Source organism: Protomyctophum bolini, assembly GCF_963924005.1.
Source record: "Protomyctophum bolini genome assembly, chromosome: 11".
In the NCBI taxonomy this organism is placed as follows: domain Eukaryota; kingdom Metazoa; phylum Chordata; class Actinopteri; order Myctophiformes; family Myctophidae; genus Protomyctophum; species Protomyctophum bolini.
The window spans coordinates 17576099-17589283 of NC_137872.1; the positions used below are offsets into that span (position 1 = coordinate 17576099).

At 44.3% G+C, this 13185-nt stretch overlaps 1 protein-coding gene across 1 annotated transcript; it reads right to left on the minus strand.

The window, feature by feature from the left end:
• Nucleotides 1-1295: 1295 nt before the first annotated feature.
• On the minus strand, nucleotides 1296-5000 carry nfil3-6 (nuclear factor, interleukin 3 regulated, member 6). The gene is made up of 2 exons (XM_080775896.1): nucleotides 4742-5000; nucleotides 1296-3677 (listed from the first exon to the last, which is right to left on the minus strand). Exon 2 carries the CDS (start codon nucleotides 3528-3530, stop codon nucleotides 2304-2306), a length of 1227 nt encoding a protein of 408 aa, XP_080632022.1. The 5' UTR covers nucleotides 3531-3677; nucleotides 4742-5000; the 3' UTR covers nucleotides 1296-2303.
• Nucleotides 5001-13185: the final 8185 nt, after the last annotated feature.

The following is a 13185-nucleotide window of genomic DNA, read 5'->3' on the forward strand; positions in this document are numbered from 1 at the left end:
GAGATACAGGAAAGCATTCCATATTCATGATCTGTTGGACACCAGTTATTTCCAAAGTGGGAGTTTAATTTCACAATGTCTCAATTCAAGTGAAATTATTACTTGACAAAAAGCGTGTGTGCGCACACGTGCGCGATTTAGACGTAGATATATTATTCTAACAATGTTTCAACATCACCACCACCAACTTGTTCTCATGCACAGTTATGACATTTACACAAGTGTCCCGGTGCCAACTAAGACACTATGTATATGGTATATTCAGAATAATGTCATATGGGGGGTCCATGGCTCCATGCCCTAATTTTAGGGACATGAAAAAGATTTATTTCCCCTGATCTAGACCAGTGGTTTATAACCTTTTCTGCATCACCTAATGTACATTTTGGTTAAGTGGTCAGATGGGTTGGCCCTCAGATCATGTTTGTTTTAATGATCAAACAATCGTGTTATGGCTTTTGGATTAATGGAACTAATGTAGTAGTTTAAGTTCCAATTTATCGGTATCACAATGAACAATTAACTAATTTGTACACAATTAATTTCCAGCATGAATGTTTTTTATAATATCAATACAATCTTAAGTGTTTTTGACAATTACTTGGGGTCCCATTTGTATTCTTCTCTGCCCACCAGTGGGCCCCCCGGCCCACAGGTTGAGAACCACTGATCTAGATTCTTTTTGGTGGCTGCAGTGAAGTTCAGCGAAGGTCACGCCACCCACCCACTCCGTAAATGTAACAATTAAACGCTTCTTCCGTGGCAGAGGCCTGTAATCACACCCCGACTAGAGGAAGGATTGCACGCACACGCCACTCTCTCTTTCCGTCTGTGACTGTCTGGCGAGGGGGCCTCGTTGGCCTCATTGGCCTGGGGGGAATTGTTGGATAGACGGTACCTGCCAAGTGCACCGCTCCGCGCCTTCCTGCCTGCATCTGTCAGCACTCGTCAGTCAAACCGCCCCCATTCATCCCCCCCCCCCCCCCCCGCGGCCCCACCTTTTCTAGCCCGCTCTCCAAACACACGGCTCACATTGAGGGGAAATCGTGTGTCATCCCCAAACGAGGAATGTGACAGCTTACGCCATCTCATGCTGCCCACATGGGGCCAATGAATCAAGCTGCTTGAAGTTCAAGTAAGTGTTTCACGGCCGAGTTGCTGTCTGATGCATAGCTCATTGTTCGGCGTGTGAGTTATAGCTACCTGTGGTGCAACACGGATGATGATTAACACATTTTTGCACTTTGAAAGGTTTGTGCAAAAAGCACAAGAGATCACAGTTCACAACAAAGAAGTGGATGCCATCAAAGATTTATTCACAGGTACAAAAAGAAATCTCTATTTATACATAAATGGATCGACACAAAGACCACAGACGCATCTTGTCTGCTTAGTACGGACAGTAACAGTTCAGCGATAGAAACATCACACGCCACGTCTCATCATTGGAGACGGGCCACGACTGGGAGACAAAACCGGGACATGAAACATCTCTGTCTAAAATGTATACTTTGCTGTACGTCGGTGTTGAGACCGACGCACAACGGTAAAGAGTATCAGGCTTAACAGTAAGTATAGTACAGTTGTTGTCCACCCTGAATGGAGCTCGTCACTTTGAAACCAAGTGCTCCCTCGTCATAATCATGTGACATGTTGGCATTTATATTAAAAGAGCACTCGGGGGCAGATTTACACCAGAGACACTGGTAGTCAATACAGTCAGTGTCTCTCCGATCCGCCCATGTGTGATTGTGCTTACAGGTTAGTGTGTGCCTCGAAGGAAAGGGCGCTGGAAGTGGTACAGTCTTTGCTAATTACAAAGCTGTAACTGCCCGTTCACAATGCCAGTGAAAGCTCTACAGAGTGCAACCACCGACCCCGCCTGTTTAGACTGTGCGGGTGTGTGAGGCGATGGAATCATTACCACTGCATCGCAAATGACAGGGTGTTTAGGCAGTAGACGGTAATAAGCTGTGTAAACGTGTTTGCATGTCATGTTAAGTTTGCCTTGTCAGGGTTGTCACAAACATTAAAAAAGAGATGTCTGAGAGAGAGAAGGAGCATCCTTTTGAGGCAGCTGCTAATGAGTGTTTCGGGTCATTAAAATCCAGATAGCGTTGTATGAGATGCCACAATAATACAATGAAATACATGTTTTGGAATTCAAAACAACACAGAATATAAAAAAAAGAAAACACCTCTGTCCGCTCCCACACATTGTCCAGTCAATCTGTGTGGGTTTTTTTTCAAATGAAATACAGCACGTTGAACCTTTTATAGTCAGATCAGAAATCGACCTCCACTCAGTTGACTTTAGCCATGAGCTGCTCTGTGAACAGCCTCTTGAGCTGGGCCACCTCCTCGCTGAGGGACGTGAGCTGAGACCGCAGGACGCCGTTCTCGCTCTGGTACTGGACCTCCTCCGTCTGCCCCTGCTGGATGCATCCGGCCGACGACACGGTGGCGCACTGAGGGGATTGTCTCCCTCGCTTGCTCTCCTCCCCCTCCTGCAGCGGCGGCTGGTGCCAGGGACTCGTTTTGACGACACTCAGCAGGCTGAGTCCTTTGAGGCCATCCCTGCCCGCTGTGCACGACGAGGGGCTGCGTCTCCCGCCGGCGGTGGGCTCGGATCCGTCGCCGCAGCCGGGGATTTTGAACCGCAGCTTGTGGGGGAGGTTCCTCATGATGGCCTCGGCTGGGTCCGGCATGCCGATGGTCGTGTGGTGGCCGTGGATGTCAGCGGGCGAGTGGTGCAGCTCGTAGCCCAGCTCTTCGGCCCTGTGCGGGGACAGCTTCCCGTGGTCACTCAGCCTGTCCTCGAAGAAGACAGGGCTGCCCACGCTGGAGCCTCCCGGGGTGGAGAACCCGGAGTCCTCGGACATGTTGCCCGCTTCTCTGGTGCCGCGCATGCTCAGCTGGGCCAGCTGGCTGCTGGGATGTATGGCCGGAGGATTGACGACGCCTGCATCTCCCCTCGGGACGTAGTAGCTGGGGGTCGTCGTCTGAGGTGCAGCGCAGGACGTCACGGTGAGGGGCAGGATCGGGGCGCTGGCGGGGTCTTTGACCAGGCCGAAGCGGAACTTGAGGGCCAGCAGCTCTGCACGGAGACGGGCGTTCTCCTCCAGCAGGGCCAGCACGCGGTTCTCCAGCACCATGTCGTTGACGCGGCGTTTCTCCCGCGAGCGCTTGGCCGCCTCGTTGTTCTTCCTCCGCTTGTCCCAGTAGCCGTCGTCCTTCTTGTCAGTGGGGATGAACTCGCGCTGGCGTCGGATCACACTGTTGTGGTGCGCAGCTGCGGCGGCGGCGCTGCTGTCTTTGCGCTTGATGGCGGAGGGGCGCCCGAGCAGGGAGCGGGCCAGGATGCTGCTGGAGGTCAGGATGGACACGGCCTCGTCTGTGAAGGACAGAGGACTGGCCCCTCCGGATGGGGATGTCGATCCCCCCTCGCACGGGACGTCAGGGGACTCCAGTGTCTGTAGCATGGCCACGTCCTGTGGCCCCCTCATCTGTTGTGACTCCTCATCAAACATTGTGCCTGTTACACTCTTTTGGATTAAATTGTCTCTAAACGGCACTCGACTTGAAGCTCCTGCTGTTGACTGTGTGCGGTGTGCTCGACACCACTCAGAAACCCACAGCCTCAGTACCCCTTGCAGCTGGTGCAGCAACAGTGCCACCTAGCGGTCAGAAGTGACAGTGGAGAATGGGGGATTTAGTGATTACGCAAGAGCCATTACGCCACAACATTATGTAACTCCATTACATCTTTCCAAATAAAACGGAAGAGACTTCAACCATGTATTGTGCATACAGATGTCACTCAGTCTGCTTAGGCTTTAGTTGGCAAACGTTTGTATTGTTTCTCAGGTTGATGAGTTAGTGTTTGATCAGATGTTTGTATTTTTACATTTTCATTTGAACTTCTATAGGCCAACAGAAAACAATGAGTGGGATATTTAGTCGTCATTATTAATATTTTGATATTGCGTTTCATTTCTATTAGTTTGGATATACATTCTAATGAAAATACCTTGTACTTTTATTCACAATGCAATGTAGGCTAGTAGAACTATAATTAGCCTACCCTTAGAATACTGACCTACATGCCTGACACAGTTGCCTAATCTTTTGTGTAGGTATCAGTAAAATCTGAGCCGAATGACCTGAATAGGATACACTTACACTTAATTGGACTGGCATATGAGGCATATTGATATTACAACTAAGTGTCATTCTGAACAACGGGTTCAAGTTGCATGGGTTGGGTCTACTTATTTATTTATTATAATAATAGGCTACACAATGTCTTTATTTATTTATAGAAACGGGCGACTGTAAATTAACCCGAAACTATAGTAGGCTGCTATGGCATCGCAGCGCAGAGAAATCGAAAACAAAGCAGAACACTCCCTTTAGAATCTACACATTCTACAGTATTTAATTACAGGACTTGCATGCTTTTTTCACCGTCTGCATTCGAATGTAGAAAGCAAACAAACGTAGCCTGCTAGTTGTAAAGCGAATGAAAAGGCTGTAGGCTAGAATTTCTAGGCCAAGTTATCAGCAATTGACATAAATGACTAAACTCGAGATTGCGCGCATATGATATGATTCCAGTTAGCGTAAAATCGTAGGCTATGTAAATTACGAATACCGGTAGGCTACATCATATATGCTGCAATCGGCAATATCTTTCAAAATCAATAGTAAATCAATTAAATTAAATAACTTTGTAGTTTACCTGTAAAGAACGCGAGGATGAATGCAGTCTCTCCAGCCGTCACGCACGGGTTGCTCTCCGGTGTGTTGTCGCTGATAGATAGGCGCCGCTGATCTCTGTTAGACTGTTACTCAATATTACGGTCGTGTCTATGTTGGACGTGTGTGTGTGCGGTGTGGTCCACTTGGAAGAAATGAATGAACGCTGCCGCAGCTCCTATTTGTAACGTTGCGCGTAAAGTTCAGCCAAGGACGTTCCCTATCCTCAACTGAACCAGCTGCGTTGGTGGTGGTTGACTGTTCAGTGAGCCCGCCTCCCTCCCTCCCCCCCTGCCACTGTGCCTTCCCTCACCGAAGGGAAGCTCCTATCCGCTTAGCGGACAGTCCGACAGGCAGCCATGCACACCAACAGCATCATCATTCGCCAAATCGCCACCATCCTTATCCTCCATCTGACCCCTTTCGCTCAACTGCCCCTCTTCTCCGTAATAATACCCACGTAACAATTAGGTAATGTTGCGTTCTCGCTTCCCCCCTCGCTCTCTCTCGTTACAGCATAACTAACGTTGTTACTGTATGTTGAAGCACTGTTGGGTAATGCTTACAACCCCCCCGACCTTTTCCCCATACCCCCCCCCCCCCCCCCCATTTTTACCTCATTTACGATGATTTCCTGTTTTTGGCTATATATATATATTTGTATGTCTCTAAATGTTACGATTAATTGAAAATGGTGGACCCTCTTGTAAACAAGTGTAATACTTGGAAGTTATATTTTATTTGTATACCATAGTTACTTGTCATCTTAAAGTTATCGTTCCAAAATTTTAATTCTGCATTTAAGGCCAACAGTTGCACGCTTGGAAGTCTAACTAGCTTCAAGGTTTGTTGTTCTGTAAATGGCCCTCAGAAGTATGTGAAGCATTTTTAGTGTTCACCTCATGAACCCAGAGAGCTCTTTCCTTGTGCACTTCACTTGTTAGCTTGTTTTCCTACCCTATGTTCAGAACACAGTAAATCCTCACTGCTAAATATTGTGTAAGTCTCAAATGACCCACTGCTGCCAGTTTTGGGTAACAGTCATGGGAAAGTCTCTCTCTCTCTCTCTCTCTCTCTCTCTCTCTCTCTCTCTCTCTCTCTCTCTCACTCACTCACTCACTCACTCACTCACTCACTCACAGCCAGTTGTATTATTGCATTATTTGGTCAAGAGACCACTATATCGATATATCGGTAGAGGCTAAAGCAATGTTTCCCAAACAGTGGTAGCGTTGGGATCCATGCGTGCAGGTTGCGGAATCCATGAACTAGAGAAGGAAAAGTCTTTGAAAAAGTAGTGAAAATAGCCGATCTACGAGCTTGTATTTATTTGTATTTATTCTATTTTCTATAGCTTGGGTCCTCGGGGAGACATAAAATGTATTTTTTTGGTCTCAACCGAAAAAGATTGGCAACGTAACTTCTCTAAATGTTATTGTTTAAAATAGTAATGCTATTGTTAAAATCTTAGTGTTTGCCAATTATTTGGCGGCCCACAGGTTGAGAACCACTGTGACATAAATGAAAAGGTTTATTGATTAGCTTTGTGGGCAGCAGCAATCTAATGCCATCGGGAGGGTGTAATGAGTTTAAGTGACAAAACTGACAGGGTATAGATGTGTAGGAGAAGGTCTTAGACCTAAATAATTACCAAGACAATTACGTTTATATTACACTAGGGCTGACTTTACGAGGTAAAAGGTTAAGAGTTGGGAGTAGTGGGGAATAACGACACGTAATGCAACGTACTTCAACTGAGAGTTATGGAAGTGGCTTTCAAGATTTTTGTGCCCCAGGCACACCAATGGGCAAGTCAAAGTTTCAAGGAACACATGTATCCATCGATATAAAAGCTCACAACGTGCCACAGACACAGTTATGGTACCCAATCCCTGTGATACGAAGCAGAGTAACAGCACATTCTGCGTTCTAAAACCTGACGGGCGTATTACAGTTTATTACTCAATTTGCCTGCATGAGGCAATGTTGTTTTCTCAAGCAGCTGTGTTGCTCACATGAGTTTGGAAAGGCAGGCGGTAGCCAGCGACTCGCTTCCTGTTTCATGAATCAAACATATAACAGATGTCATATCCCTTTTACTTATGCTTTCCTTGAGAGAAAACTCACAGAGAGCTGTGGCTGAAATCAACCGTATCAACATTACTGTTATATTTGAGATGGTTGACCAAATTATCTGACACATTGGAAAGAAGCAACACAAAAGCAGAGTAAACTAGAATGCTATCTGGCCCTAAACAGAGAATACACAGTGGCAGAATACCTGAGCACCGTGACCGACCCAAAACAAAGAAAAATCTTAACTAGGTACAGACTCGGTGAGCACAGTCTCGCGATCGAGAAAGGCCGTCATAGGCAGACCTGTATCCCGAGAGAAGACAGACTATGCACCCACTGCACACAAAATGAAGTGGAAACCGAGCTACACTTCCTAACCATCTGTCCATTGTACCAAGACATCAGAGACACATACTTCCCACAGATTACAACCACACACAGAGATTTTGAAAACATGACCAATGACAAAAAACTCCCATATCTGCTGGGCGAAGTACAACAATGTGCAAACACAGCAGCAAGATTTGTGAGTTGCTGTGATAGGAGAAGGATATCAAATGGAACACAACCACCCTAAGTGTGTGTGTGTGTGTGTGTGTGTGTGTGTGGACTGTGTGCATGCAATATGTCTCAGTTTTCTTGCCCTGCCAATATTGTACGGAGAGAGGAAAAACTTTTTTTTGTTTAACATTCATTTAAGAGGTTTAAACGTCCTCATACCAGTTGTTGTTGCACAAGCTGTAGATTGTGGACTGAATGAATGAATAAATAACCGCAGTGGAGAATAACTTCATAATGTATGTGTATCTGAATCCTGTTGGTAATATCTAATCTATGTAATTACTAATCAGTCATTCACTTTGTAGTGACAAAAAGCAAAGTTCACCTCAGTATAGACTATAGCGCAAATGTGCCATTCGCGTGACATACATGACCTACATAACTACAGTAATCACTAATAATTCTCAACACAGTTATCAAAAAAGGGAATAATCCACAAATCTCATTTTCAAGTTAATCCCCCAGATGTTTTACTTAATGGTTAAAGCTTTCAAATGTCTCACTCTCCCATTGAGCTGAACTGAACAGGAATGGGATACACATCAGACCACAAGCCCACCACTGTGTTGGCACACTCTCCTCCTGCATGGTAACCGTCACTGTCACCATTAAGGACTAATGCATGGTTTCTCAAAATGGGTGCCTTGACACAAGTCCAGCAGTGTCTCAGATTTATCAGTGTCACTTCTTAGTAAAACAGACCTGAGTCCAGCGGTGTCTCAGATTTATCAGTGTCACTTCTTAGTAAAACAGACCTGAGGTGCATCCCGTTAGTCAGACCTGCGTGGCCGGTTTAAGACTCACCTGTGCTGTGGGTTAAAAATCACCTGTGGCTTCCTCTGAGGTACGGTTGCACAACACCTGGTGCATGTTTTTTCAGTCTGTAGTACACTAAGATCAAGTCTCTTCACCGATCTATACAAGCTCACAATGCGTCACATTTGCGACAAGTTGTGAGCTTGTAGATCGGTTATTTTGGGTGAAAAGGGATGCTATGGGGTTTAAGTGGTTGGCAAGCATAAATGTTCTTTCCAATCTGTCCTAATGGAAACTGATATTCCATACGCTTTCCTCGTGATCTACTGTATCTTAGGGGGAAAGATACAGTAGACCTGGTCGTGCTGTTACTTTATACACAGAGAGAGCTGTTAGTACTAGCATGCAGGCACAGTTGAATATAAGCATGCCTTGCCCTCCATGTGGCTTATAAGCTCAGCACACATGGCATTGTGATTGTGGTGCACATTGATTCAGTTTCAGTTATTTTTCCAGATCAATCTGTGCACATCTTGGCCCTTGTCTGGAGTGGGGATATCCATAAGTCAGCATTTATAAGCTGTCCTTTAAAAAAACGGAATCCCTTTAACTTCATGCCAGACTCGTTAAATTCCTCAATTGTGAGATTGTGTTCTCTGCAGAAGGTCAGAATCCTAATGCGGTTTGGCTACTACACTGGTTCTCAATGTAAGGTCCAGGGGGACCAACCAGGGGTCCAAATGGACCATTATATGGCTCCGTAACTCTGTGAGTGTACAGACGGAATTAACACTGATGATTTACAGTGTAGACAGCTGGGGTCCCAGAGATATCCTTTTTATTGTCAAATCCTTAAAATACAAACGTTTGAGAACCACTGCACGGCTACTGCCCCCAGTGCCCTGTTTCCCAAACAGTGGGTCGGGACCCATTAGCTATTTTAGGGGTAAGGGGTCTGGAGCTAAAAGGTTTAGGAAGCACTGTCCTAGTGGGTCAGAGTGTGGCTTTAGGCCACTGTCCTCTCTGTGTGTTTGTCAGGGGCTATCAGAGGAACACGGTGATCAAACGGCACAGGTCAAGGACCTCACTGTAAACAAAGACCACAGGTGGCCAAACACCACACACAGGTCATGGCGCTCTCACAGCACCTCGCTGGAATAGATATTCTGCGCAGGAGCCAAATGCAGGAGATGAGTAATCTTTTTTTCCACAGTTTTGTTTATTCAAGATTTCAGGGTATACAGTGAATCAAATAACAACACATATGTGACACCCATACGGAACATACCAAAAAGTTATTGTATAACCACCATATCCAAAATTGTGTGGTAGCATAAAAAAATTAAATAAATTGTATAGTGACTCCTATACACTAACAGGAAAGTGACACTGACAGTTACAATAAACCGCATAACCTGAATCAAGTTTGAAACAAAACAAACAAGACAAACATACGACAAGACAAGACAACACAACATGGCATGGTCACTCCTCCAAAACATAATGGACGTAGCAGTGCACCCACACATGGTTCCTCATAATAAATATACTGAACAACACAGCTGCGTCGGAGATCACGTCTAGCATGCTCAGATTCAGGTTTAGAGTAGACTCAATCAATCTAAAATCTGAATCCCCCACCCACCCATTTCCCCCCTCACTGTATATGTTTTCTTTTCCATTTTTTATCTCCTTTATGATGACTTCCTGTTTTGGCTATATACAGTAGAAGTATATATTTGTACGTCTCTGTTATGAATTCATCATAACAACAAGGTAGACCCTCTTGTAAACAAGTGTAATGCTTTAAAAGTTTATGATGTAGTCCACTCACAGTTAACAGTTTTTGTATTGAGTTGTGCTTGAAATGCACTGTAATTCTGCAAACTGTTAATAAATACCCCAATAATCAATCAATCAATCAATCTGGAATTTTGTGGAGTTTAGCAACACAAGAGTGTTGACTTGACATCAGACTGAGAAACAGTACTATGCAACTTCATGGGACACTGTATGGAAGCACCCATACCAGTCATTGATGTCAATGGAGAAATGCTGCCTCCTTGTGTTCTTTTCAAATAACTTTCTGACCTTGTGCAACAATAAACTAAATATTTAATAATAATAACAATAATGTATTAATGTTGATTATGTTGATATTAAAAACTCTCACACCCCTAAAACCAAGTTCACAGACAGGCAGAATGCAGGAACAGGCACAGTACAGGCAAGACCACAACTATACATCAACAGGTTAATTTACTCCTTCCAACATACTCTCACTCAGGCACCGCCACAGACATGAGAGCAGGCTTTATTAAGGCAATTATACAACCCAAGAGGCAGTGTGTGGTTTAACTTTACTGTGATATTAGAGCAGCTAAGGGCTGTTGATGGGCACAACGTGGAGTGGAGTGACTCCAGGATTAACAGGTCACAAGTGTGTGTGTGTGTGTGTGTGTGTGTGTGTGTGTGTGTGTGTGTGTGTGTTTATATAGAACATTTTATGACAGCTTTGAATGCAGCTCAGCTCAGCCAATCATACTCAAGGACCGGAATAAATTGAAATACACAGACACACACAGGCCGAACAAGACACAGGTGAACATAAAGCACAGTGATCAACACAGGACAGGTACGAGTTGCAAGGCGTGCTTTGCTCCTGTTAAGTGACATGTTGAGTGCATGCAGTGCTACTGTGGTCAAACTAGCCTATAGGTCAAACTAGCCAAGCGTTACATCAGTTATGCGCTTGTATTGAACTGGCAGGTGGTGCACAAACACACCTGTGTTCCCCATGTGCCAGCAGCACGCACGTACGTGCACGTCCTCATCTGTGCTCTCTGAGACTAAATCAAAGGCTCTATGTTGGGCCAATAATAGTTTGAGGGAAGGATGAGTCAGTGGGTCTCTGCACTGCAGAGGACAGTCTGGAAATAAAATGAACCTCACCCGGCTGTCATTCTAAATGAGGAATGGAAGATGCCATGTACCATTATAAGGTACATATTATTAGTTTTTCTATACAAATATTGAAATATGAAATAGTTTTAATGATGTTAAAGTATGAAGTGTGAATATATCCATTGTATTGAGGAGAGATGTACCTTCCCAACCTTTTTAACTTTATTGGTTCTTCTTTTCATTTTTTGGCATTTATTTTTCTTGTCTTCTGTGAAGCACATTTAATTTCCTCGGTGTATGAATTGCGTTAACTACACGTCTACCTGCCTTGCCTTATCTCATTTGCCTACGGCAATTACCCAACTTGACTGTAATGAATTTGCTCCACATTTTACGTGTTCCAAAGTGTTTCACAACGTGCCCATTCAACTCGTGCATTCACACAACACAGCTGAGCAGTTATAGAGTTCAGTGTCTTGCTCAAGGACTATTCCTGCTCGGAGGAGCCGAGGATTGAACCGGTAACCTTTCCGATTCCCAGACCACTGAAATGTATAAACCCCATTCCTAAACGTCTCTACACAGCATAACGGTGCCATTTCACACACAGCATTGTATAGTATGCATATACAGCCTGAATCCTGTTTTTTGGTTGGCTTTTTCCTTTTCTTTTTTTGTCTTTGAATAATTCATAGGCCCTTTTCCATCCACAGAGGCATTAGTGGGTAGACACAGGGATATATAAATACCCGCGGCTGCCCCTGCCAGGTGGGTGGCACGGACTGGATTCACAGTTAAGCCTGTTTTACCGCTGGCCAGCCAGCCAGCCAGCCAGCCAGCCAGCCAGCCAGCCACGCTTTACAAAAACAACCACAGAGAGACTCAACAGAGGAGCCAGGAAGTGTTAATGAAAGTGGTGGTGGGGAGATGTTATGTATGGGTGCACTGCCGTGTGTGTGTGTGTGTGTGTGTGTGTGAGACGGGCTTAAAATATTCACACTGGCTTCTCACTCTGCTGGGGGCATAGCCATATCAGAATACTGATAGGCTGATATTACTTCAACTTCCAAAATTCCAAACATGCAAACATGACCCGCTTTAATTATCAGTAAATTAGTAGCTTAATGAGTAGCATTGAAATGTTATCTTTTTTATGTCCAATGTGTTTGTATTTAGTTCATAAAGTTAACATAACTATAATTAAAGGCATTTGAAATTAAATAAAATTATTTACTTTTCAGGATTCCAATTCAAAAATAGCGAAACATAATTCAGGATTTCAATTCAAATTATAGAAAAAATAGCTGAACTACTGCGACGCGTTTTGAGCTTGTATTTTTGCTACGACAGTAATGCAATGTGGCCCCTGAGCTATAGTACAGTGATGCTTAGGGCTATACTGTACATCAATATTCCATCATTATCGTGATGAGACTAGATATTGTCTGGAATTTTCATTTTGGATATCATATTATGATACAACATACGTTTTCTCGTTTGAATCATCAATTTAATTAATTAAAAAATAAAAGTTTGATCTCGCTCATTTAGCTCAGCCCTCTAAACCAAATCCGAAAATAGCCCATCTACAAGCTCTACACCAAATCTTTGCAACAAATGCATTGTGAGCTTGTAGATCAGCTATTTTTGCAGAATGCTCGTCCATAATGGGGACGATATGGTTCACAGATAAAAAGGAAAGGAGATGGAGAACAGTGTTGTCATATATTATAATTATATCAATCAATCAATCAAACAAACGACTTTGGGCTTGTTTCTAAACTGTAGTTGTTTATGGGCTTGCTGTCTATTGTCGTTTAAACCAGTGGTTTTGTCAAGGACCCGTAAATGGATGGGATGGGAATCAACGTCATGTGATTGTATTAGATGTGCAAACAATGGTGCTACTTGCATAGACTTGCCTCCTTTTTGTGGCTCAGGAGCTTGAAAAAAAAAAACACTGGACGTCCCGGATACATGAGATGGTAGTCTCAGGTTAACGCTCAACCATGAGATGGTGGTCTCAGGTTAACGCTCAACCATGAGATGGTGGTCTCAGGTTAACGCTCAACCATGAGATGGTGGTCTCAGGTTAACACTGAACCATGAGATGGTGGTCTCAGGTTAACG

Coding starts and splice junctions, on each gene's coding strand:
- nfil3-6 (XM_080775896.1), bottom strand. CDS start 3,530: ATGTTTGATGAGGAGTCACAACAGATGAGGGGGCCACAGGACGTGGCC.